The 23332-nt window shown below is 41.0% G+C and overlaps 1 protein-coding gene across 4 annotated transcripts in view; it reads right to left on the bottom strand.

Moving 5' to 3' along the window:
• The window catches only part of myo1d (myosin 1D), a 112293-nt gene that overhangs the window by 85297 nt on the left and 3664 nt on the right, over positions 1-23332 (bottom strand). For all 4 annotated transcript variants that reach the window (XR_005204600.1, XR_005204602.1, XR_005204601.1 and 1 more), the window contains exon 2: positions 1363-1571. Coding sequence is in view for 1 of the 4 variants with exons in the window: in XM_037754275.1 (XP_037610203.1) it covers positions 1363-1571 (209 nt within the window). In the remaining 3 variants the exon portion in view is untranslated. The remainder of the gene's footprint in view (positions 1-1362; positions 1572-23332) is intronic.

Here is a 23332-nt window from a genome sequence, read left to right as displayed (position 1 = left end):
AAGTAATAAAATGTTAAAAAAATAGAATAATTCTTAATCAACAGTTGTTCAAAGTAGTAAAATATTGGTAAATGAAATCGAGTAAAATAGATATAAAAATGATAATGGCATAAGTGTAAATAATAAAATCATAAAAAATATAATTTTATTTTTGTGGTCTATAATTTTGTCTGTCAAATTAACCCCTTCAAACCTCGAATGATTTAAATATCTGAACAGGCATGTCTTCTTTTAAAAAAAAAAAATTGCCAAAATTACACGGTTTATTATAGCCAGACACTGTAAAAACAGAAATTATTGTCGGATTTTCAAATTTCTAAAACAAACGAATCATGTGTGGCAAACGCTTCCGTCGGGAAACATAACCAAATCTAAGCTTAAAATTTGATTTCATCAAAACCACTTTATTTTACAAGTCTCATTTAAAATTTCGCTAAAAATAACCAGTTTGCAGAATAAAGATCCTGTAAAAAACAATAAATTCTGCGCTCCTCAGCGCAACTAGGAAGCCATGAATGACTCGGCTGAGGTCGACAGTGTTGTGAACAAAATTAGGTGAAATTTGGACTGAACTGCCGGCTGTTTATACAGATCAGAGAGGCCAATAGAGTAAGTAGAGGTTATAAAGGTGTAAATAGTTCAATATGTAAAGCATGTGGAGACCCCAACACTTGTTGGCACTTGGAAAAATGTTGTATATATAGATTCCATTTGTTTTTCAATTTTTGTAAAATAAATTATCAAAGAAATTCAACTTGCATTATTTCTTTTTTGTGTGTGTTTTTTGGCATTATAACTGTGTTACATGGCACAAAAGACATGTTTGAGATCGCCCTACTTTTAGCCATGATTGTGCTGTTTCCATAGAGGTGGAGGGATTATTTACTGCAGTGAAAAACGAGGCCGCAGTGGCAAAAAAGGCCCTGAAACCTCTGGAGGTTCAGAGGTTTAAGACCCAGAACTAAAGTCTGGTTTGGTTCTGGGTCTTGTGGAGTGGCTCAGTTCCCCCTCTGACCACTGAGTGGAGCTTCATCCTCTGGATGGTTCCTCCAGCTGCCACACAGCTTGTGACCACATGAAATATTTGTTTTATGCTTTTATTAACTTTTATTAACTTAGCAGAGGTTATATCAATATTTGTTAATAAGTATTTCAGGAACATGTTTTAGGAGAGAAAACACCTGAGTAGAAGAGGAAATAAAGAATTATTACAGCAGGATTGTATATTTATATTAGAAGGAAATAGGACAAAAAATGGTCAGACAAAATAAGACTTGTAGTTACATGTGAATAGTACAACTAGAAGAGTGAACCATGTTGGTGCTCTTTGTGTGGCCCATGCAGGGGGGCTTCCCGTGTTACCTGAGATGACAATACAAGTGTCTTTGTTCCTCCTCTTCATGGCTTTGTAGGCGGCGTCAGCGATGGCGAACAGGTGGGGCGGCCTCTCGTACAGCTCGCGGCCTTTATACTGCTCTACGACGTCGCGGCCGTAGATGTTCATGGCGCGGTAAGGGTTGACGGACACGACCACCTCTCCGATGTAGGTGTAGATCCTCCCCTTCTCAAACCTGACGACACAAAGGATACACATTTAGGATTATAATCATCAGCTATCCTTCTATTTGTATTTGAGGATTTATCACCTCACTGAATCCAGAATTACTGTTTAAAAAGGTGTGTAAGAGTTTTATCTATCTGTGTTCAAGCAGGTAAAATAACTTCCTTTATTTGTAAGCACTCATACAACAAACAGCTCTATCCAGGTTCTAATCAAAGTCTTGCAACTAGGGCTGTCAATCGAGTAAAATAGTTAATTGCACTTTTTTTTATCTGTTCAAAATGTACCTTAAAGGGAGGATTGTCAAGTATTTAATACTCAAATATGCTGCTTTATGCAAATGTATGTATATATTTATTATTGGAAATCAATTAACGACACAAAACAATGACAGATATTATCCAGAAACCCTCACAGGTTGCATTTAACACGGCAAACTCATGATCGGCGTACTGTGGGACCACTTTCAGGCGGTCTTGGTTCGGTTGTTTGGGCTGCACCAGGGATAGATTAACAGCTTTCAGAGCAGCCCAAATGAACCGTACTAAACGGGCAAACGGACCTGAGTTTGTTTTAACTGAAGGAGTGAGAGAGTTGGGAGTGAAAGCACCTAACTCTAACGCCAGAGAGCAAAAAAAAGGTATTTAAAAGTGTTGAACTACTTCTTTAAAACCTTAAGTATCAGTCTAGAGTTCTGCATAGTCCAGAGTCATCAAATACGGAACCAGAAATCACTGAAAAAAAAAGATAATCACAATATAACAGAAACTCAATAATTCAAGAATTGCAATACATATCAAAATCAGCCCATACAAATCAATATTACGTTGTAATGGGAGACTCCTGCCACTTAAACTACTAACAGTGTAGTTGAATGCAGACCTACTCCCAGGGTCATTCAGGGACGTCCATCATGCTGGAAACCCAAAAAGTAAATAACGACCTTTATTAACAGCATAAAATGTTAAAGGGACTATTTGTAACTTTCAGAATTGCTTGTTAACAGCGACACCTGTGGCCGTGAAGTCAACGAAAGTCAGCGGCGGGCTCACGCTTGCTCGCTCTAAATATACCTGAACGAGCATCTGTCAAAACAGTGAGGCGACACACGTCAGCTAAAAACACAATATCACTCTATATTTCAGCTGCTTGGCAGTAATGTTGGCTGACCAGACGAAGGTCTCTCCATGAATCAATGCTGATCCAAGTGTTGGCTTTTCCTGCCTCAGCGCAGGCTGAGGCAGTGGGGCTCCGCAGCGAGTAACGTTATCGTCTCCGCCCGCAGCCGGAGGAAACAGGGAGACACCGGCACCCGGTCGGTAACGAGATAATAACGTTTCTCTCTGCGAAGCCCCATCACTTGACAAGACACAGGAAACCTCTGTTGGTCTGGAGGAGCTGCAGCAGTTATTTCTGCACAAACGTCCACTGTACATTCACTAGATATTCTCAGAGCTAAACTAACTCTTCTGCAGTGTGGAGTGAGCGCACGTTCACGTCTAGAGGTGGAGCGAGTACGCGAGAACGCGCGCGGCTTGTCTGAGTGAAGGCGAGCAGAGGAGACAAGACAGCGGCCACACGCGAGCGCGCATGTGTCCCGACCCGCTACATTTATACGCTTAGAAAGTTACAAACAGTCCCTTAATTAGTGAATCAATATTACCTTTGTGATCACTGGACTTTATAACAAGCTAAATATTAGCCATTAGCCAATATAAATGACTTTATCAGATATTGACATTGCTGAAATATGAATAACCCACACATGTTATGAGACTGAACTCATGTTTCCCATCTGTTCAAGAGCACAATTTTGCATGTTACAATCTCATATTAGTTTTTTTCCCACCCTCTATCACTGTCAATAAGGAAGTCACTATGTTGAACGCCAATAATGTGTCAATGAATAGATCCAGTTTCTCTCATTCCCTCCCTGTCCACATGCAGGAGAGTGGAGGCTGTTAGAGCAGCAGATTAATGCTCATATAGTTTTGGAATGAGATCAACAATCACACCTGTGTGCATGTGTTCAGTATGCAGGTAGGTTTAGGTGTGAAATCAACATATTGTTTGTATAATATCCTAAGAAAAGTAATTCCTCAATTTTCATGCATTTTCCCACGAATATCCAGCAACTCATGACGCACGTGTCAATATCTGCTCGTTACATGCATACAGTCTTTTCTAAATAAAGTTGTCTTCACAGGTTAAAACTTGGTTAGGTTTAGGCAATACTACTTAGTTAGGTTTAGGAAAAGATCATGGTTTGGGTTAAAATACGTGACAAATAAATCAACGTTGACTTCTGGTTTCACACGGGACTCGAGCAACGGCCTCCTGGGAGAAAGTCTGGTGTTTCTTCACCCACCCGTCCACCCGGACCTCCTCCCTACACGGCATTTGTCTCTTTTTATACTTCCAGGTTCATACGAATTGATAATTCTGTCCTTTTAAAACACTTTGTAATCTCTGGTCTTGATGAAAGATATATAAATAAACTTCATCATTACTATTATAGTTATATGGATGTAATGTTCTGGTGTCCACTTCATGGAGAAATATCTCACTTTCTGTGCCCTTCTCTCTCTCTCTCTCTCTCTCTCTATCTTTCGATCTCTCTCTCTCTCAGCCCGAGGCCGCCTGCCTCACTTCCTTCCTCTCCAGCAGGACTACGATCCCAGTTTCTCCCGACAGAAGAATGGCCTCTTTCTTCCCAGCTGCCAAACCTCTGCCGCTGCCTTGCAAACAAGGCCAACAGCATATTATTCCAAAACGCTCCTAATAGGCCCACATGAAGTACAGGATTTGTTATTGTGGGTTTGAAGCAACTGACAGATAAAATCAATCAAGCAGTGATATTTGCATAAGGACTTGCCAGATATTCAGATATCGTTTCTTTAAATTAACTTGCTGACTCACTGGTAGAAGTACAAATCAAGCACTGAACAGTGTTGATGTTTGTGCAATGAGGACAAATATTCGTCAACCTGAAAGCCCTTCAGCATCAACCCAAACATTAAAGGTGATGTCCGTGACACTCTTCTGGTTTATCACTGTTTTCTAAACCTTCGACTTTTTAATCTGCTTTCCTCTAAAACTTGAAATGCATCTTGTTCAAGCATTAAACTACAGCACTAAAAGGCCAGAATAGACAGAAATATACTTGAAATTATGGAATATAGGCGGAAAGCATTATTTAAAAAAAATTCCATAGATTAGATTTTACTTTAATGAACTAAAGGGACAAATTGTCAACACTAACAGAGTCATGAGTGACTTGTATTTTGGCTCAGGGACAGCTGGTCAGCCTACATAGAAATACAAAACTGAATACTGACGTATGGTAAGCTAATTTCTCCAAACCCACAAACAGAACAGAGTAGGGCAATGTTAAAGTAATTAGGGCTGTCCTCGACCTAAAGAAATTCGACACTTGTAGGATTTTGTCGACTCATTGATTAGTTGATTTAATCTACAAAAGAAAAACACCACTTTAAATCTGGTGTTGACCAGAGATGTGCTCATAAGTTTCTTGGAAATAAGTCATTCAGCATGAAAAAAAGCATAAAAAACGACTAATCGACTAAAGAAATCTTAGTCAACGGAGACCAAAACGATCGATTAGTCGACTAAGAGGGGGCAGCCCTACATAAAATTATTAAAGTGAAATTAAGTACATTTACGAGTGAAAGAGGGAGAGTAAACAACACAACACTATGAGACGGGAGAAACAACAATGCTTTACCACAACTGTATACACTCCACACATTACTTGACAGAGCAGCACATACATGCTCAGATTAGCTCATCCTTGTGTGTTCGGATTGGTGTGTGAGTATTCGTCATACTGTATGTTAGGCAGGACGTGCACAAAGTGGTACGACTGGCTGACAATGACATGGGATGTTCATGTGTCCTGGACGAATGGGACGACAAGAGCACGCTGGGATGAAGATGGATGGATGGATGGCATTAATCGTTGTCAAAGTTACATTATGAGGACAGTGATACTACATGATACTACTACTACATGATAAATTAAACGTTAAATGATCATTTAAAGATAGGGTCGACGATGTTGGAAAGCTAGCATTATTTGAAAGTTGCATCGCCTCAGGAGCTCCGTCTAAATCCATCCACCCTCTCCCCTCGGGGCTCCTTCCAAGTCAACACCCCCCCACAAACACACATGCACGAGCACCGCCGCATCGTAACTACTTCATAGACACAGAGCGGAGAGAGGACCTCAACAACGCTACCTCATGACAAGTAACCGCAGCAGTGCTACTGCAGGGCTGAGTTTTCTCTTCCATTCTCCAGGAAACGTGCGGCGGCGACGCGCTTTGAGTTCAGGCTGGTGCACGCCAAGGGTAGAGTACGAGCAGGGAGGCAGGGAGGCATCTGATTGGTTCTTTCCAAGCGGACCTCGAGGCAGTGATTGGTAGATGTTTTTACAGGATTACAGCAGCTACAGATGACGGCTCTTTTCCCGTCCTTTTTCAGAGCTCATCAGTAATGGATCGCTGTCGGGGTGTAAAGACCATTTCAACCAATAGAACAAATAGTGGAGACTGGAAAACATCGTCAACCCTGCCTTTAACATTCAATGCTAATGTAAATCATTGCAGATTTGATGTTCACTTTGATGGATTATTACACAACTCAAGCAAGTTGCAAGCTGTGAATTAAATGCAAAGTATATACATCATTTGCATATTAAGAAATCCAAATATGGTCCAAGAATTTACTGTAAAATGTGTAGGAATTACATTTTAAATTAAACAAAAAGTCGACAAAGTTCAGCAAAAAGTTAAAACAACTATCCGTCAGTGTCACGTTGCTAATGTGAATTAAAAGGAGCAGGTCCACTATAATGTCTGTGGGCAGCTAAGCTAACATGCTAGCTCTTCCTCCCTGGTGCTACAGAAAAGGACCCATTGTGTCCTCCGTCCCCTCAGATCAGTCAGGAGGCTGCTGAGTGCCCTGCTCCATTGTTCAGTCGTCAATCAGAGGTCTTTGTCTCAGACGTCTCCCCCTGCATGGGCCGACACGGCGAGATGCTGCCCACTGCCCACTCAACGCATGTGTACAATAGCTTGTACAATGGTTTACATGATGGGAGGGAGTATCTGAAGCCCCAGCTGGGTACCATGTATAGAGAGAAGGTGACGGGGTCTGCTATCCATACAGGTAGTTTCCATACTGGACATTGAGCTGGTTCTAATGAAGGTGTTATAGGTAGCTAACGTGCACCTCAACATGAACAAAATATAAAACATAAATACTTAATAATACTGTTCAAATGCAATATATTAAAATATTCCATATATTCCTCATATCGAATCCAAACTTGCGCTAAATTTCGGTGAGGAAAAACTGTCATGGCCATTTTCAAAGGGGTCCCTTGACCTCTGACCTCCAGATCAGTGAATGTAAATGGGTTCTCTGGGTACCCACGAGTCTCCCCTTTACAGACATGCCCACTTTATGATCATCACATGCAGTTTGGAGCAAGTCATAGTCAAGTCAGCACACTGACACACTGACAGCTGTTGTTGCCTGTTGGGCTGCAGTTTGACATGTTATGATTTGATCATATTGTTTTATGCTAAATGCAGCACCTGTGAGGGTTTCTGGACAATATCCGTCATTGTTTTGTGTTGTTAATTGATTTCCAATAATACATATATACATACATTTGCATAAAGCAGCATATTTGCCCACTCCCATGTTGATAAGAGTATTAAATACTTGATAAATCTCCCTTTAAGTTACATTTTGAACAAATTAATCGCAAATTAATAGTGATTAAATATGCTGGAAGCCGCATTCCAACGACGAGATAAATTCCACAAAGATAGCCCAGAAGCAAAGAAGATATTATATTTATCATGCTGGTATTAGATCGGTACTCGGTATCGGCTGATACCGCAAGTTTAAGTGTCGGTATCGGGAAGGAAAAAATGTTATCGGAACATCTCTACTGCAGATTCAGAACATCCCCTCTGTAGCACAAAAAAAAAGTCCCATTTGCATGATGACTTGCATGCATTTTTGTCCTTGTACACCCATAATGCAGAAGTTTGGGAACAACAATAATAAATATAAACATACATTTGCATAAAGCAGCATATTTCCCCACTCCCATGTTGATAAGAGTATTAAATACTTGACAAATCTCCCTTTAAGGTTCATTTTGAAGAGATAAACAAATTAATTTAATTAATTTGGGATTAATCATAATTAACTTTGGACAATCATGCGATTAATCACAATTAAATATTTTAATCAATCGACAGCCCTAATTAGTATGTTGTGTCCTGCTGCCCGATGAGCTCACCGAGGAGACATCATAACTTTTACTGTAGTGACAATAATAAAAAATAATTCAACTATAATGTCTTCATAAATTTACAAATCAATTTACTTTACTTGTCTGTTATTTTAGCAGCCCCCATCATTTGAGCAGTCACATAACAGCAATAAATACAGCTTATTAGGTCCATTTCTGATTCAAACCACTCCTGAACGAGGTGACAGGTAGAGACTTATTTATACCGTAAGAACGACTTTGACTTTTCCCAACTGTACTACGGATACAAAATTGCTAGATTCTGTTTCAAAAATTACCTTCAAGCTCACGTCAAGGGGATATTTGTATAAATATTATCCCTGGGAGTGTCAGTCTGGCTTTGTGCTTTTCATTTTCCCACCCAATAACAAAACATTACACACTGGACAAACAAACCGCAGTCAAACCGTCCAACGTCATGTCGACTCATAGTGAAGCTGCAGAGTTTAGATCAACACAGTTTAGATCAGTGAGGTGTCCTCATCAGTGTTGTCCCAACCTCTGACTTTATAAATAGCATCTACGAATCATGTTTGTGTCCATCGTCCTTCCAGAGAAGGAAAAATCAATCAGCTGTAGCGTGTCAGCTGAGATAGAGGGCTGGCTGATCCATCTGTTCTACTCTCATTTAGGAGGATTTAAATGGACACAGGACAGAGATTACAGAACCGTACGGTCTCCTAGAAATATTAAAATAGCTGCATAGAATCAGATTTAAATGAGTTGTTTTTTCTTTTAATTTTCAGGGTGAATTGGGCCATCTGAAGCCAAGGTGTAACAGAGCAGCTCCCTCTTCATCATCCTTCATCTTTTGTGTCTGTCCAGCTGTGAGGGGAAGTGAGTCTGAACCGGTCTGACCTGCTGCAGCCGTGTGATCTGTCTCCAAACGGAGGACCCCTCCCAAGAGCTGCCAGGAAATGAGACAGAGAGACAGACAGAGAGGAGGTAGAGGAGGCGTGAAGAGGAAGAGGGAGGAAGAAAGATCATACGTGCGAGAGACCTCTGATGATTTGTGTACAGTCTGACTACCACCGAGGGATGTGCTGGGATCTTAATGTGGCCGAACGTATAAAAGAAATTACTTTAAAAAGGTCCCATATTCTGGGTTCCTACTTGTAGTTTGTGTTTCTACTAGAACATGTTAACATGCTGTAATGTTAAAAAAACTACTTTATTTTCCTCATGCTGTCTGCTTGAATATACCTGTATTCACCTTCTGTCTGAAACGCTCCGTTTTAGTACATTTCAACGGAATTGCAACAGAATTACGTTGCCTGGCAACAGCTTGGGTCCATGTTTACTTCCTGTCAGCTGATGTTATTTACATACACTGCAACAGGAAATAAACTGGGACACATTTAGAATGTTTAAAACCGTGGCCTTTAAAGGTCCCATATTGTAAAAAGTAAGATTTTCATGTCTTTTATATAGTTTAAAGCAGGTTTAAGTGCTTTATAAATACTGTGAAAGTATCGAAGCGCTCAAAATACGGAGAAATACACACAGCCCCATATTTAGAAATTGTGCGTTTGAAACAAGCCGTTAGTATTCCTGTCCATTTGTGATGTCACAAATATACAATATTTAGACCATTACACGGTTTTAAATGTAAACATTCTAAATGGGGCCCAGTTTATTTCCTGTTGCAGTGTATGTAAATAGCATCAGCTGACATTAAGTAAATATGGACCCAAGCTGTTGCCTAGCAACGCAATTCTGTTGCAATTCTGTTGAAATGCGCTAAAACAGAGCGTTTAAGACAGAGGGTAAATACAGGTATATTCAGGCAGACAGTATGAGGATAAAAAAGGATTTTTGAACATTAAAGGATGTAAAACATGTTCTAGTAGAAACACAAAATGCAAGTATGAACCTGAAAATGAGCATCATATAGGACCTTTAAATCGGCGTCTGTTAGATTCTATGAATCCATTCATGTTCTGAATTCTTTTGGGTCAAAAATAGTCAAAATAAAGCTACTGATGGAGACAGGAGAGTGTGCTGTGTTCACGCCGGTGTTCTCTGAAAACAACGATAATCACGATAAACTGTTGGCGGTATTGTTACCATCTCTACCAACATCTCTCCACCGTCCACCTTCGCTCATTCAGACACAAAATCAGACAAAGACAACTATACGAAGATGTTAAAAAGTAACTTCAAAGATCTGTGTTACACAAGAGCAGAGGGGAAATGTGACCAGTGTTTTTCAGAGGAACCCTAATGCCACACACACTGACGCACAAACCTACAGCATTTGCACACACACACACTCAACACACAACACACTCCCCTCAGATGTGAATTACAGAGCAAAGCCAGGCACAACCACTGTCTCCAATCTTGTTTGGGTGGGACGTTTTTATGGTTAACTTTGGGAGGAGCGCGAGCGATTTATGACATTTTCTCACCAACGGTCCCTCCCCTCTCCCCAACCGAAGAAAGAAGAATAAAGAGGTAAATGTGACTAAAATACCGATGAGAGGACGCCACCCTGACCATCTCTACCCTGAGGCCGGACACAATGATGTAATTATGACGTCTTATATCATTGTCTGCCTCGAACACACACATTTGTCTGTTATAAGGACACACATGCTGAGAAAGTTCTGCATCGATGACACATCGTAAAAACTTTATCAGCCTGTTAGCTTCTGCTTGTAAAGTTCAATTAAAAGCAGAGTTTCAAGGCGACAGAGAAAGTTTATCCAGACTTAAACACACTTTTGTGGTAGTAATAAAGGAATGTGATAATAAAAGAAGTGTTTCTGTACTTTGTCTAAACTGGATCTGTGGTCCATATAGAACCAGCCCGTGTCGTCATCATTATATATGTTTGAACTTCAGGGTCATTGTAGGAATTATGAAGGAAGGGTTGGGAGATAATCTGTGTATGTTCTACTTTAATCTCTGAGTTCATTAACATCACAGCTCTTGTTTAGACCAACAGCAGTTTGCTTTAGGGCTTATCCCCGCGGCCGCTGGCTAACGGACATCTCGTCTACTCTTTACAAACTGGTTTTCTTATAGACCAGAGAAGTGAACCAAAATCATCGCTCCTTCGTACACGTCCTCAGCAAAATATTATTATTTTTTAATTAGGTCCGCTTTGATTTGTGCACCGTCAAACCGAACCAGACTAAATAAAAGAGACAAACCAAAAATATCAACTGCACTCTGATTCGGACTATAGCCAAACAGACTATGGCTTGTTAGAGCGCCCTAAAAACTGTGGAGGACTGAACCTGACAAAATCGAAAATCGCACCCCGACGCCATGATGACGCACGTTGAGTGACAACCTCCTCATTTGCATAATGAGGCAGAAATGTAAAAAGAAATATGTAAAAAAATAACGGGTGAAATGCAAAGAGAAAATCTTGCAGAAATAAATAAATAAACAATCATACAAAATGAATATAAAATAATAAGAAATAAATACAAAAATTAAAAAATAATAAATATAAATACATAAATAAATAAAAGGGAAAATTAAAAAAGAAGAGTAAATAATTAAGGGAATTAATACAAAGATAAATAGATAAGGAAGCAAATTAAAACAGAAATATCAATTTATGTCATATTTTATCAATTAATTAATTAATTAATGGATACATTTATTTTTTATATTATTTTTGCTGCATTTAATGAAATATTTACTTATTTATTCATTGAGTCATTTATTTATTTATTTATTCATTTATAAGGTTCCATCCTCCATAAAACACAGCAAGAAGTTAGTTGTTTAACCCGCTGACGGTCAGCTGTAGCAGCTGTGACACACAGCTCATGGAGCAGATTAAGATGAGGTTGTGTTTATTAATGGGTTAACTTGTCACTGCGTGTTAGGTGACGTCCACTCATCAACTCTCTCTGACAGCTATAGCTCCTCGGTGGCTAATAAAGATCTACTCTGCCGTAGGAACGACGTAGAGGTCTAACATCACACTGGGCTTTTTGTCTCAGACATATTGTTTTCATGTTGGGAACCCTCCAGAATGAGTCCAACGTGTTGCTCTCCACTCCGCTCTGTTATGTACAGTACAGAGTGACGGAGGCCTCCTTCACGGTCTGCAGCCGTCAGACATCTGGGCTCTGCATTAGGGGATTTTCCGCTGCTTTGTAAAGCCTGCTTAGTGCTAAACAGCAGCTCCCAGACTGTCTGCAGGAGACGCAGCCCATCAACACATAACATATCCACCCTCCCTCAGGCCCACATCAATCTCCTCCCAAAATCACAAGAGGTAGTTTCCCTGCTACCAACACAGCTGGCCTGCACCGAGGCTACAGACACGTTATGTAACACGTCATACAAGACTTACTGCCGTGCTCACAGAGAAGCTTTCAAAACACTGAATCAGGAGTTTCACTACAAAGATGTTTCACAGTCTAAGAAACAGATATAAGGTAACATAGAAACTGTGATTACATCATCTTTTTATAAAACAGGCTTGAATAAATCTTCTATTATCTGACACCTAATAGCTCCGGTTTGAAGACAAAACTGTGTCCCACTTTCCTGCCCTCTAATGTCTGTCTGAGAGTAAATGATATAATGTTACTGAATGATGATGAGGATGTGATAGAAACACCCTCAGACATGGACCATGCTGTTCCTCTCTCTCCATCACTGCAACAAGCCAAACCATCTGAAGATATCGTATTTTACCTGATATGATCGTCTTTATGTTGTGGTAGGCGGCTCCACTGGAACAGACTTTATCTATATTGTGGATGACTGGCCAGGATCATTTATATTTAATCGTTATTAACATCATTTTACACTAATTTTCAGGTTCCCCACTGGGTTTTTAGAGGGATTACTTTTGCAGGACGTGAACATTGATGATAGATGTCCCGTGCCGTGCGTCCGCTTGTCCGGATGCTCTCCACATTGTTTTTACGCAGCGCAGAAACGTGCTGTTATGGCAAGGGAAAACTTAAAACATCAACATACTGCATGTCGAAGCAGCCACAGCAACTACACAGTCAACAACACGGAGGTAATGCACGAGACCTGAGGAGAGGAAGAGGAGCAGTGTATGGGTGACCCATAACCAGGTTACTATAGTTTATAATAGGCTAATGCTGGACACTGAGGATACAGAAATTTCATACAGGAGACGATGCATATTCAGCCTGCAGAGATTCACGTGAGACAGTTTAAAAAATATTTAATAATATTTAATTATATATATATATTTAATTTCCATTGCAGTTAACAAAAAACAGGGTTGCTGCAGCACCCCCACTTCCAGCGTCCCTGTCTTCAAGTTGTGGCGACGGTGCAACAAGCACACTCAAAGACAAAGCCGTAAGGCAGCATGTGTTCCTCCCGTTCACCCTACAGGATGTTCCCATGAGGCCACAGCTCTGCTGCTTATAGGAAATGGGAGCCATGTGTAAACAGCCTGGCTGCAGATCAGGTGGCTGACCCTCCTTTCTTTGCTGACTGGGATCATAGCCATGCATCACACCCCCCTTTACACACACACACATACAGTATACCGCCACCAAGCTGTTACTGTAACATGCATTTCCAGAGAGGATTTCAATCTAATATTAAATTTCCCAAATTCAATAACAGGGCTTTCTGTTGAGATGAAGGAAGGGTGGTGGTGGTGGTGGTGGTGGTGGTGGTGTTTTTGGACCTGGCTCCCAGCAGAACCTGTTTAACTCACTGACCAGCAGCAGCTGATGTAGAAATCACAGAGGGCTCTGCTGTGAAAAGGGATGACTGGATGGATTTGGAGAAAGAGAGAAATGGACGTATCCAAAAGAACCAGACATTACTCAACATGCTATTTCAGGAAGGCTCTATGGTTTCTACTAGAAGGGCTAAACGAAGGGCAGGGGAGAGCACAGAAACAGACAGAATAGCAGCAGGAGAATAGACAGAGGACGGATGGAAACAAAGAGATTATTAACAATACAGAGCAAAGAGTTGTTCCTTTTAAAGACAGTGGTGGAAAAAGTATTCAAAGCCTTTGCTTACAGTGAGTAAAAGTATGAATATGACGATGTAAACTTACTCCATTACAAGTAAAAGTCCTCCATCAAAGCCTACTTACGTAAAAGTATATAAGGCATTACAGTCTCCATTTAATACTGATGTTTCTATATGACCGACATAAGTAATCGAGACCGAGAAGATTGGCTATTTCTATGTGGTTATTCTTTATGTTTGTCATCGGTGCCACCGGGTCGGATTCCGCGCAAATTTAGACGAAATCACGCAGGTTCACCAGAAACTCCTTCAACTCCAGCGGGGCCTCCGACAGCGACCAGCCCGCCGTGGACAGACCCAGATCCGGCTTCGCAGCCAACCTGAAGTCGGAGCTCTGGAGGGAGGTGGAGAGCTCCGCGCCTGGCAGCAGCAGCAGCAGGCAGCGCTTCACCTCACTGCTCCGCCAGTCCCCACTGGGAGCCAACACCGAGGCCGTATTGCTGGGCCCGCTGGAGGGAAGGGAGGCATGGGAGAACCAGAACCAGGACTGAGCGGAGCAGACTGTCAGACCCTGCTGCAGTAAAATGAGAGGTTTTCTAAACGGACTCTGGTTCTCTCGGAAACACTACCGCTTTTGTCCACAGGGGCCGCCAGAATCAACACCTGAACGTTACTGTTGTAGCTCCTCAACGTGCATGGAGCTAGTTTTAACTACTTTATAAACAGTTCGGTAGTTTAGTCCAGTGATTCTCAACGTATGGGTCAGGCCCCCTCCAAAGGGTCACAAGATAAATCTGAGGAGACGAATAAGAGGAACGACCTCTCATTCATGTGTATTTTTATACGGATATAGTTGGAATGACAATTAAGTAAACTTGATACTTATTTTTTGGATTTGTTAGAGAGGAAATCCCCCTCTGGTGGACCTGCTAACAACTCATAGACATCTGAAAGCTGTGACAGGGGGGCGCCAAGTAGACGCTGCTTTTTGTGTAGAAGGTTTTGTATTTTATAAGCTTACCATGTTTTTTTAAAATGTAAAAACTTCACTTGAAAAGTAGATAGTAACTGTGATCATTCAGATAGATGTAGTGCAGAAAAAAAAATGTAGCACAATATTACCCTATGAAATTTAGTGAAGTACAAGTTTTAAGAAACATTAAATGGAAATACTCAAGTAAAGAACAAGTACCTCAAAATTGTCAATGTACTTAGCTACTTTCCACCACTGACTAAAGCTTATTAAAGGTAATAATAAGTGTGCATTAATAGTGGATAGTGGTAGTATATAATCCAGCCTAGTGTGTGTGTGAAGTGATCTGTGGTGCTAGCTGTGAAAGTGAGTAAGCGGTCCCCCCCCCTGAGTCACCGGCGGCTCATGGCTCGGTTCCAACAGGTGGACGAGAGAACAATACAACGCTGGAGGAAGCAGAGGATGACATCACAGCCGCTTACAAATGTACACAAAGAAAACACCCGTACGCTCACACACACATGTGTAACATCAGCCATCTGAGTCACAAGCATCATTAGCCAATTCCCACACATGACGCCATGCGAGAACGTACAACGCTCGCTGCTTCGGTGAACGAGGCTCAGACGGGAGATAAGAGCGTCGCTTGGATGCGTCGTGTCTCGTGTGTGTGTGTGTGTGAGAACAAGTTGTGTCTGGGGGGTAATGTTGCAGACAGAGGATGCGGTTGCTTGTTAAATCATGAGGCAGACAGCTTTAATGTGACTCCCAACAGCAGTAAATCCTCCAGTGAGACACTAACAATGGCCGGGTGAAGATTATTCTTTTAGGGATATTAAAAAATGATCCAGGACAACCAGAATTTGAATAGCAGTCAACGGAGACTGAAACCTTAAATTTCCTCACTTATGAACAGAGTCATCAAGACTGTTTCATCTCAGTCGTCTACAGGTGAATCACAGGGCTGGGTATCAGTTGATCATTTTCAATACAGGTGGCAATACATTATCTGAGTTTTGGTACTGATACTTTAGTTTGAGGAGTATAAACCTAACAAGCCAAGTCATTTTAATTTATATTATCTGGGCAATTATTTAATAAATGTACAAATCTTTGACATCTCCATCCAAGGTCAAGAATGAACTTTGAACCTCGTCTAGCAAAGTTATATTTTAGATCCGACAAAAAATGTGTCAAAGAATAAGTGAACAATTAATCTGACCAAGCATTCAATGTCAATTTTCTACTTGACACAAAGCTTTTGATACTTGATGCTACGGATACATTTCAACTTAAAATATTAGTGATGAAACCAGACACTGTGACGTCACCAGTTGGTTTGTCGACCGCTGATTTGAAGCCTCGAGTTCGGCATTTTGGCCGTCGCCGTCTTGTTTTCTTGTAACCAGAAGTGACACCAGAGGGTGGAGCTAAGCACAACCAAACGCACCATTTTTAGGCGACCAAAATGGTTATAATTAACTTTCATGAACTGAAAACACACTGTGAAAGGGTTAAACTCTACGACGAAAACACAGACAACTCAATGGTAGCGACCTGTCAATCACAAGGTAGCCACGCCCTAAAGCATCCCCTGCTTTATGATCTATTTGACTCTAAATGGGACCATAATTTACTAAATGAACATCATGCTGTATTGTAAAAGACTTGAAACTAGCGTTTGAGACCATAAACTCATGTTTACAATGTTTACTGACGTAATAAATCAAGAGAGAAGTAGGCTCATTTTCTCATAGACTTCTATACAATCAGACTTCTTTTTGCAACCAGAGGAGTTGCCCCCTGCTGGCTGTTAGAAAGAATGCAGGTTTAAGGCACTTGAGCATTGGCTTCACTTTTCAGATTCGGAGGTAACTCGCTGGATGAAGCATACTGTGTATACATGACACACATATTGCAGAGTATAAGAGGAATAAAGTTATAGGAGAAAATGATGAAAGGCAATGGATAAATGACCCAGAAACTATAACACAAAAAGTAAAAACTTGTGCTGGATGGCCGTCTCCCGACCCCGCCTGCCAACTCATGCAGCGAGTCCACAAATGAGACGTCTCCGTGAGCTGCTGGACTTATTTTAGAGGGGAATAAAGCTACACAAGCACAGCCTCTGTTTATGTAAGGATGGTAATGTGTTTCAGATTACAGACGGTTGTATGGAAATTCTTGTGGCGAGACTGGACTTTTCACTGCTGGATTGCAGGGGAGCGGGCCTACGAGACGCTCTGTTCTTCACGATTAGCACCAAATCTCCTGGGAGAGTCAGTCTAGGCAACTGGAGCTACACTTGCATGAGGAGTTTTGATTACTAAGACATAAAAAAAGCATACTTTACTAGCACAATTGACCAGATCATGTCCCTTTAAGCCTATGGATATAATTGACATTACACTCCCTTGTTGATGGTCTAGGGGTGAGAGCTACTGGACAAATGAGCAGGAAGCTAACAGGAGAACGCCGTCTATCTTAGTGTTCATCTATAAATATTTCTCTTCCAGTCACTGACCACCGCTAAGAGGAAAAAACTTTAATAAGCGGGTTGAGATTAAATATTCTTAGAGGCATTTGCTGCACCAGTATCACCCTTTTCTAAATCTGTGCTGCAGGGTAAGAACATATCATCCAGAACGGTGTGTTCTGCACATGGACTCTGGTTTTATTGCTGAGGATGGAATGGAAAAAAAGCAAATATGTGAGATCGAGCTGAGGAAAGACTGATGCCAAAATGCCAATACTTTTAGCTTTAAAGCAACCTATGACATAAAAAACGTTCTCAGTATCACCTGTGCTATCACTGAGAAGAAATGGCCGTGTCCACCGAGACGTTTTTTTCCAGCTGAAAACACCAGGCCCTCGCGAGATGAGGAAACATCTCGGCGAGTATGATCGTTTGCTTCAGATTCAGATTAACTTTATTAACCCACATGGGGACATTTGTTTGGTCCAGTGCTGCAGACATGAGGACAACATGAAGTCCACAGTAAAAAAAAAAAATGTTTAATGCCAGAAAAGATATATCTGCTTCATTTGAGTCTATATGGAGGCAGAAGGAAGTTACTGCTTTTATTGTTGTAGTCTGAGTAACGTGACGTCATATCTGTTCCGTAAAGGATGGAAACACTTTGGGTTTCACACATTGACAGGAAAAACAGATCTAGACATCACGGCTAAAGCTGCATGCTAATTCTGTCACGGACAAGAAACGTTATTGTATTGCGGTAACGTGCGGTCAAGCCGGCTGTCGTTCTCATCTCCGTGGTCAAATGGACCGACGCTACAACTGTAGAGCACCCATATACTGACATTTATGTTAAATGCATTGAAACGGCCCCGATGGAGCTGACCATGGATGGATAAAGAGAACGGAGCTGACGGGAGAGCTAGAGACCACCTTGGAGAAGTTAGAGGAAGTAGACACGTGTGACTACGTCCGGTTTTCAAAATAAGGTGTTAACAAAGGGAACTGTATATACAAAATACATCTATGGAAATGAGATTGATTGGATTATATTAACCAGAAGTATAAAACATTACATGTCCCTTATAAATTAAAAAGGAAATACCACTAATTTGTGAGGGAAATGTCTTAATAAATGCCTGACAATGACTAATATTTACAGAGCCATATCTCACAGGAGGAGTACAAAGTCTGACCTTTGACCTTGGCTTTCTCTACTCTACCTGAGCCACATGGGTACTTTGATCCCTTTGATTAGTCTGCAGGAGGAAGAGAGAAAGCCACACCTCGTGCAGTCTACCTACCAGTTAAAACAGGAGAACCATTGTTCCTTAAAACAGCAGTAATTTCACGGTCAAACCCAGAAATAGAGTGACTTTAACTTCGAAGGCTTGAATAGTGAGTTATGTAACTCTGTCGGTGCTACCTATGAATTAAATCCCCACAATTTTGAATCTGAACTACATGTGTCTCCTGTCTGCTCTGCACTAGGATTCCCAACTCGGCTATGAAGAGGCGCTGCAGGAAACAATGAAATGTGAGGAGCAAAGACGAGGGGGAAACGGCCTGCTCCGTATTATTGGAGACTTCCTGTTCAAAGTCCTCTTTAACTCCACATGGATGGGTTCAAAGGTCAAATCACTCGGAGCAGCTCATGCAGTCAAACACACAGGAGCTTTCAGGATATATTCTCACTCATTCAGACATGATATTCTATAGATATTATTATCTCTAGCCCACATGGAAAAACTGAAGGAGGGTGCAGTCCTGAGCTTGAACATATTTGCAGCAGATAGCGGCTCATGCCACATCTGGGCAAATCAGACGGTGTTATGTGCTAAGCTTCAAATAGTGCACATATTTGGGCTCTCATTGTGTTTTGCTATGGGATATATATAAGCCCCACCCGTCATGTACTCCGACAAGATTAAAATAAACATCCACTCCTGTGAAGCTCTTCTTGACCAACGTTTGTTCATCTGCATTAAAACAGATAAAAAACTATGGCTTATAATATAATTACTTTATTCTCATAATATTATGACTTTATTCTCGAAATCTCAGATTTATTTTTTTTCACTCTGTCGTACCGTCGTACCATAGACCTACAACAATGATAAATAAAAATGAAACTGTAAACAATAAAACAGTTATTCATTTCTATTTTTAAAAATCCACAGGGAGCCACTGGAGAGGAGCTAAAGAGCCGCAGGTTGCTGACCCCTGCATTAGACTATATAGGAGAGTATACCTACTTCCTCCTCTGTAACCTACTACCCATCTACCTAGTAGTACACCCACCTCATCAACAATCACTACACCACTGCTCATTAGAGAAATAAGGATGAAAAAAGCATAAAAAATGACTAACTGACTAAATAAATCTTAGTCGACTAAGACCAAAACAACCAGGAGGGGGCAGCCCTGTAAAAAGTTTTGTCATTGTTTTAATCTGGAATATCAGACTCCCATTTGGAAAGAAGAATTGAAGAACTCCTTCCATAATTGTTTGGGAAACACATGGCAGTTTGGCAGGAATGTTTTTTTCCTGGATTCCAAGGGACAGACAAAACAACGCTGCCTTATAAAGACATTGAGCTGCAGTAAAACTGAGCCTGGCACACATACTGAGAGCTTACAGGACCGTCAGACCTACAGTAAGCAGAAAGCCTTCCTCCGCTCACACGCTGTTAGCTGAAACAGTTTCCTGTAATCAGCATTTAGTCTGTATTTATCTTTATTCAGATGGGTAGATAGCACTAGAACAGAGGGTCTCCAACATGTTTTTCCTGAGAGCTAATTTGACAAAATGAAAGTGGCCGAGAGCTACTCATAGCACCAAGTTGGACATCACCAATAGCAGACGTCATTTCTGTCTTTTACGATCCTTTAATAACGTTTCAGCCACCGCAGTGATCACTTCTGTTACAATCCCGCCGTGGATTTTTTGTGTTTCTTTAGGATGAGCACCGCTAACCGAAGCCTCTGTTGCTGCGTTGGCCTCCTTTGTCAGTTTGGTGAACAGAGACGACTGGTGTTGCACGGTATACCGATACTAAAGGTATCGCAATACTCTGCCGTTAAAAATGGTACGATGCCCCGTTTTATTAGTGCCGATACTTTAAGAATGACAGCATTTTAGCAGCTTTTTCTCTCATCAACTTCTCACAGACATTCATCTGAATTTATTATAGTTTTGTGGGTTTTTGTTTTGGAAGCCTGCCGTCGTCGCCGTCTTCCGTGCTGCAGTATCTCCGCCTTAACTGTTACCAATGCGCCAGGGGGGACGCTGTTTTACAAAAAAAAGCCTTATTAAATGCGGTTTAATAAGTGACATCAGAATTTAGAAATACTTTATTGATCCCCGGGGGAAATTACAGTTGTTCCTTTTTTAGAATAATATATATGTTACGACCTCGAGGTCGTATGAACATTTATTTCTGTATTTTGTGTATGTGCTGTGATGTGCTCTGTGCTGGATCCTTTTGTTCTCTCTCTCTCTGTGATGTGTGTATGTCTGTGTAGATTGATCCAGGGAGCCTCATTATTAATGTTGTTCCAGGGTTTCCCCTAGGCCGGGTCGCAACATGAATTGGGGGCTCGTCCGGGATCAATACGGGGGTCGTAACAATATAAACATAGATAAATTATAAGAAAAATAGAAATAAGAATAAATATGAAATGTAAATATGCATGCATTATCAAAAATAAATGCAAATATAAAATTAACTATCAAAGAAATCACATAAACTTAAGTATAGGGGACATCAGATTACTGCATACCAATAATTTTTTACATTTAAACATTTTTAATTCATAAAAAAAAAAATTTTAAGTTCCATGTTCTGTCATCTATTATTCTATAACTTTTCCTGAAGTTTTAGGTTTTTGCTGTGGTATTGTTTCAGTATTGGTATGGAGATATTTAGGTAGGGTATCGTATTGAAGTCAGATTTCTTGAATTGTGACAACACTAACAGAGACTGTTGTTTTCAGCTCCTTTATCTTCTCTGTTCATTGACTGCAACCAGATGGAAAGTCCCATGAAAAGTTGCTGTGGACTTTAGTGGCGCTCGATATCTTTTACCGACCAACACGTTCGCACCGCAAATGAGGCTGCAAATTCGTTGAGCCTTTAGCGAGCCGCTCAGAAACATGTAGCGAGCTACTGGCAGCTACTTGATGGAGACGCCTGTAGTAGAGGATGTAGACTGAAGCTCTAATGGCGTCCATCCTGCTGAGGAGCTGGTGAGAGAAAGACTCTGAATCCCTGTGATTTGTAGGGAAACTCCTCAGCAGCTGCCTGACTGCCTATGGGCATCAATTAAAAATCCATTTAGAGAATCAAGGGAGCAATCACTGTTAAAAGTGTATTTTGATACTATAATTCCCTTCAGTCTGTATTTCCCTGTCATATTTAATCAGTTGATTCTCCTCTATGAACACACGTTGGCCCGTCGGGATGTGCCGCACAGTTTCACTCCAAGACAACTTTATCTGCTGACTGGTCATTTCAGGCAAATTCCCAAGACCCTACGGGAATTTAGCTTGAACTTTTATCCTGCCAGACATCTCTATAAAGGGACCGGGCATCTGCTGGGCTCTATTTAGAGACTGGGAGGCTCTCTGGAAACAGGCCACGCAGTTCAACCTCAAGTCAAACAAAGTAAATGTCAACTAGAACAACCATGTCTGGCCACGCCGAGGGGAAACGAACAATCTTTTCCAAATCATGCAGCCTCTTCAGGGATTTGATTAGCTACTCAACGTGGCAAGCACTTAATGGCACAAGAAGGAATCCCCGGCACCGCGGTGGAATTCAGTTGGTTGCTAGTCAATAAATGCCGGCTGGCTGCACACCAAAGCTCAGCTTCTGACTCACTTCAAATAAATATATTTGGGGATTTTCTGCTTTTCAATGAGCACACACAACATGCTCTATTTGCTCTTCCAGTACTTGTAAAAAAACATTCACTTTGTTAAGAGCGGAGCTTTAAGTCTTTTTCATCATGTCAGGCATTTAAAGGGGCAGTGTGTAGGATTTGGTGGCATCTAGTGGCTTGGTTGCAGATTGCAACCAACTGAGTACCCCTTCGCTCACTCCTTCCTTTCCAAGACTGCGGCAATGTGAGCCGCCGAGTGCAAAACCATGGCAACGCCGTTCACCTCACTCAGAGGCCATCCTTACTATAATAGCACTACTTTAATAGCAACGGAAGTCAGACGGCGGCTGGCGGTACCACGGTTTGACACTCTGTAGCTCAAGAAACTACGGTGGCCCTCAGGTAACGTAAAAACTATGGCTGTCAATCGATTAAAATATTTAATCACGATTAATCGCATGATTGTCCATGATTAATCGCACATTTTTTAATCTGTTCAAAATGTACCTTAAAAGGGAGATTTGTCAAGTATTTAATACTCTTATCAACATGGGAGTGGACAAATATGCACCTTTATGCAAATGTATGTATATATTTATTATTGGAAATCAATTAACAACATAAAACAATGACAGATATTGTCCAGAAACCCTCACAGGTGCTGCATTTAGCATAAAACATATTGCTCAAATCATAACATGGCAAACTGCAGCCCAACAGGCAACAACAGCTGTCAGTGTGTCAGTGATTATCATAAAGTGGGCATGTCTGTAAAGGGGAGACTCGTGGGTACCCATAGAACCTATTTTCATTCCCATATCTGGAGGTCAGAGGTCAAGGGACCCCTTTGAAAATGGCCATGATAGTTTTTCCTCGCCAAAATTTAGCGCAAGTTTGGAGCGTTATTTAACTTCCTTAATGACAAGCTAGTATGACATGGTTGGTACCAATGGATTCTTTAGGTTTTCTAGTTTCATATGATACCATCTTTACTCTAGCTTTAAAACTGAGCCCGCTACAACCTCGGGATGAAGGGCTCATTCCCTCGAAATACAGTACAACACACTGTTCCTTTAACTGTGAGTTTCCACATGTACTGAAGCGTATAATACACCCAGGAGAGATGTGCTGCTGCAGCCCA

This window comes from Sebastes umbrosus, chromosome 20, assembly GCF_015220745.1.
Source record: "Sebastes umbrosus isolate fSebUmb1 chromosome 20, fSebUmb1.pri, whole genome shotgun sequence".
Classification (NCBI taxonomy): Eukaryota; Metazoa; Chordata; class Actinopteri; order Perciformes; family Sebastidae; genus Sebastes; species Sebastes umbrosus.
This window is presented reverse-complemented; position numbering and strand designations above follow the sequence as displayed.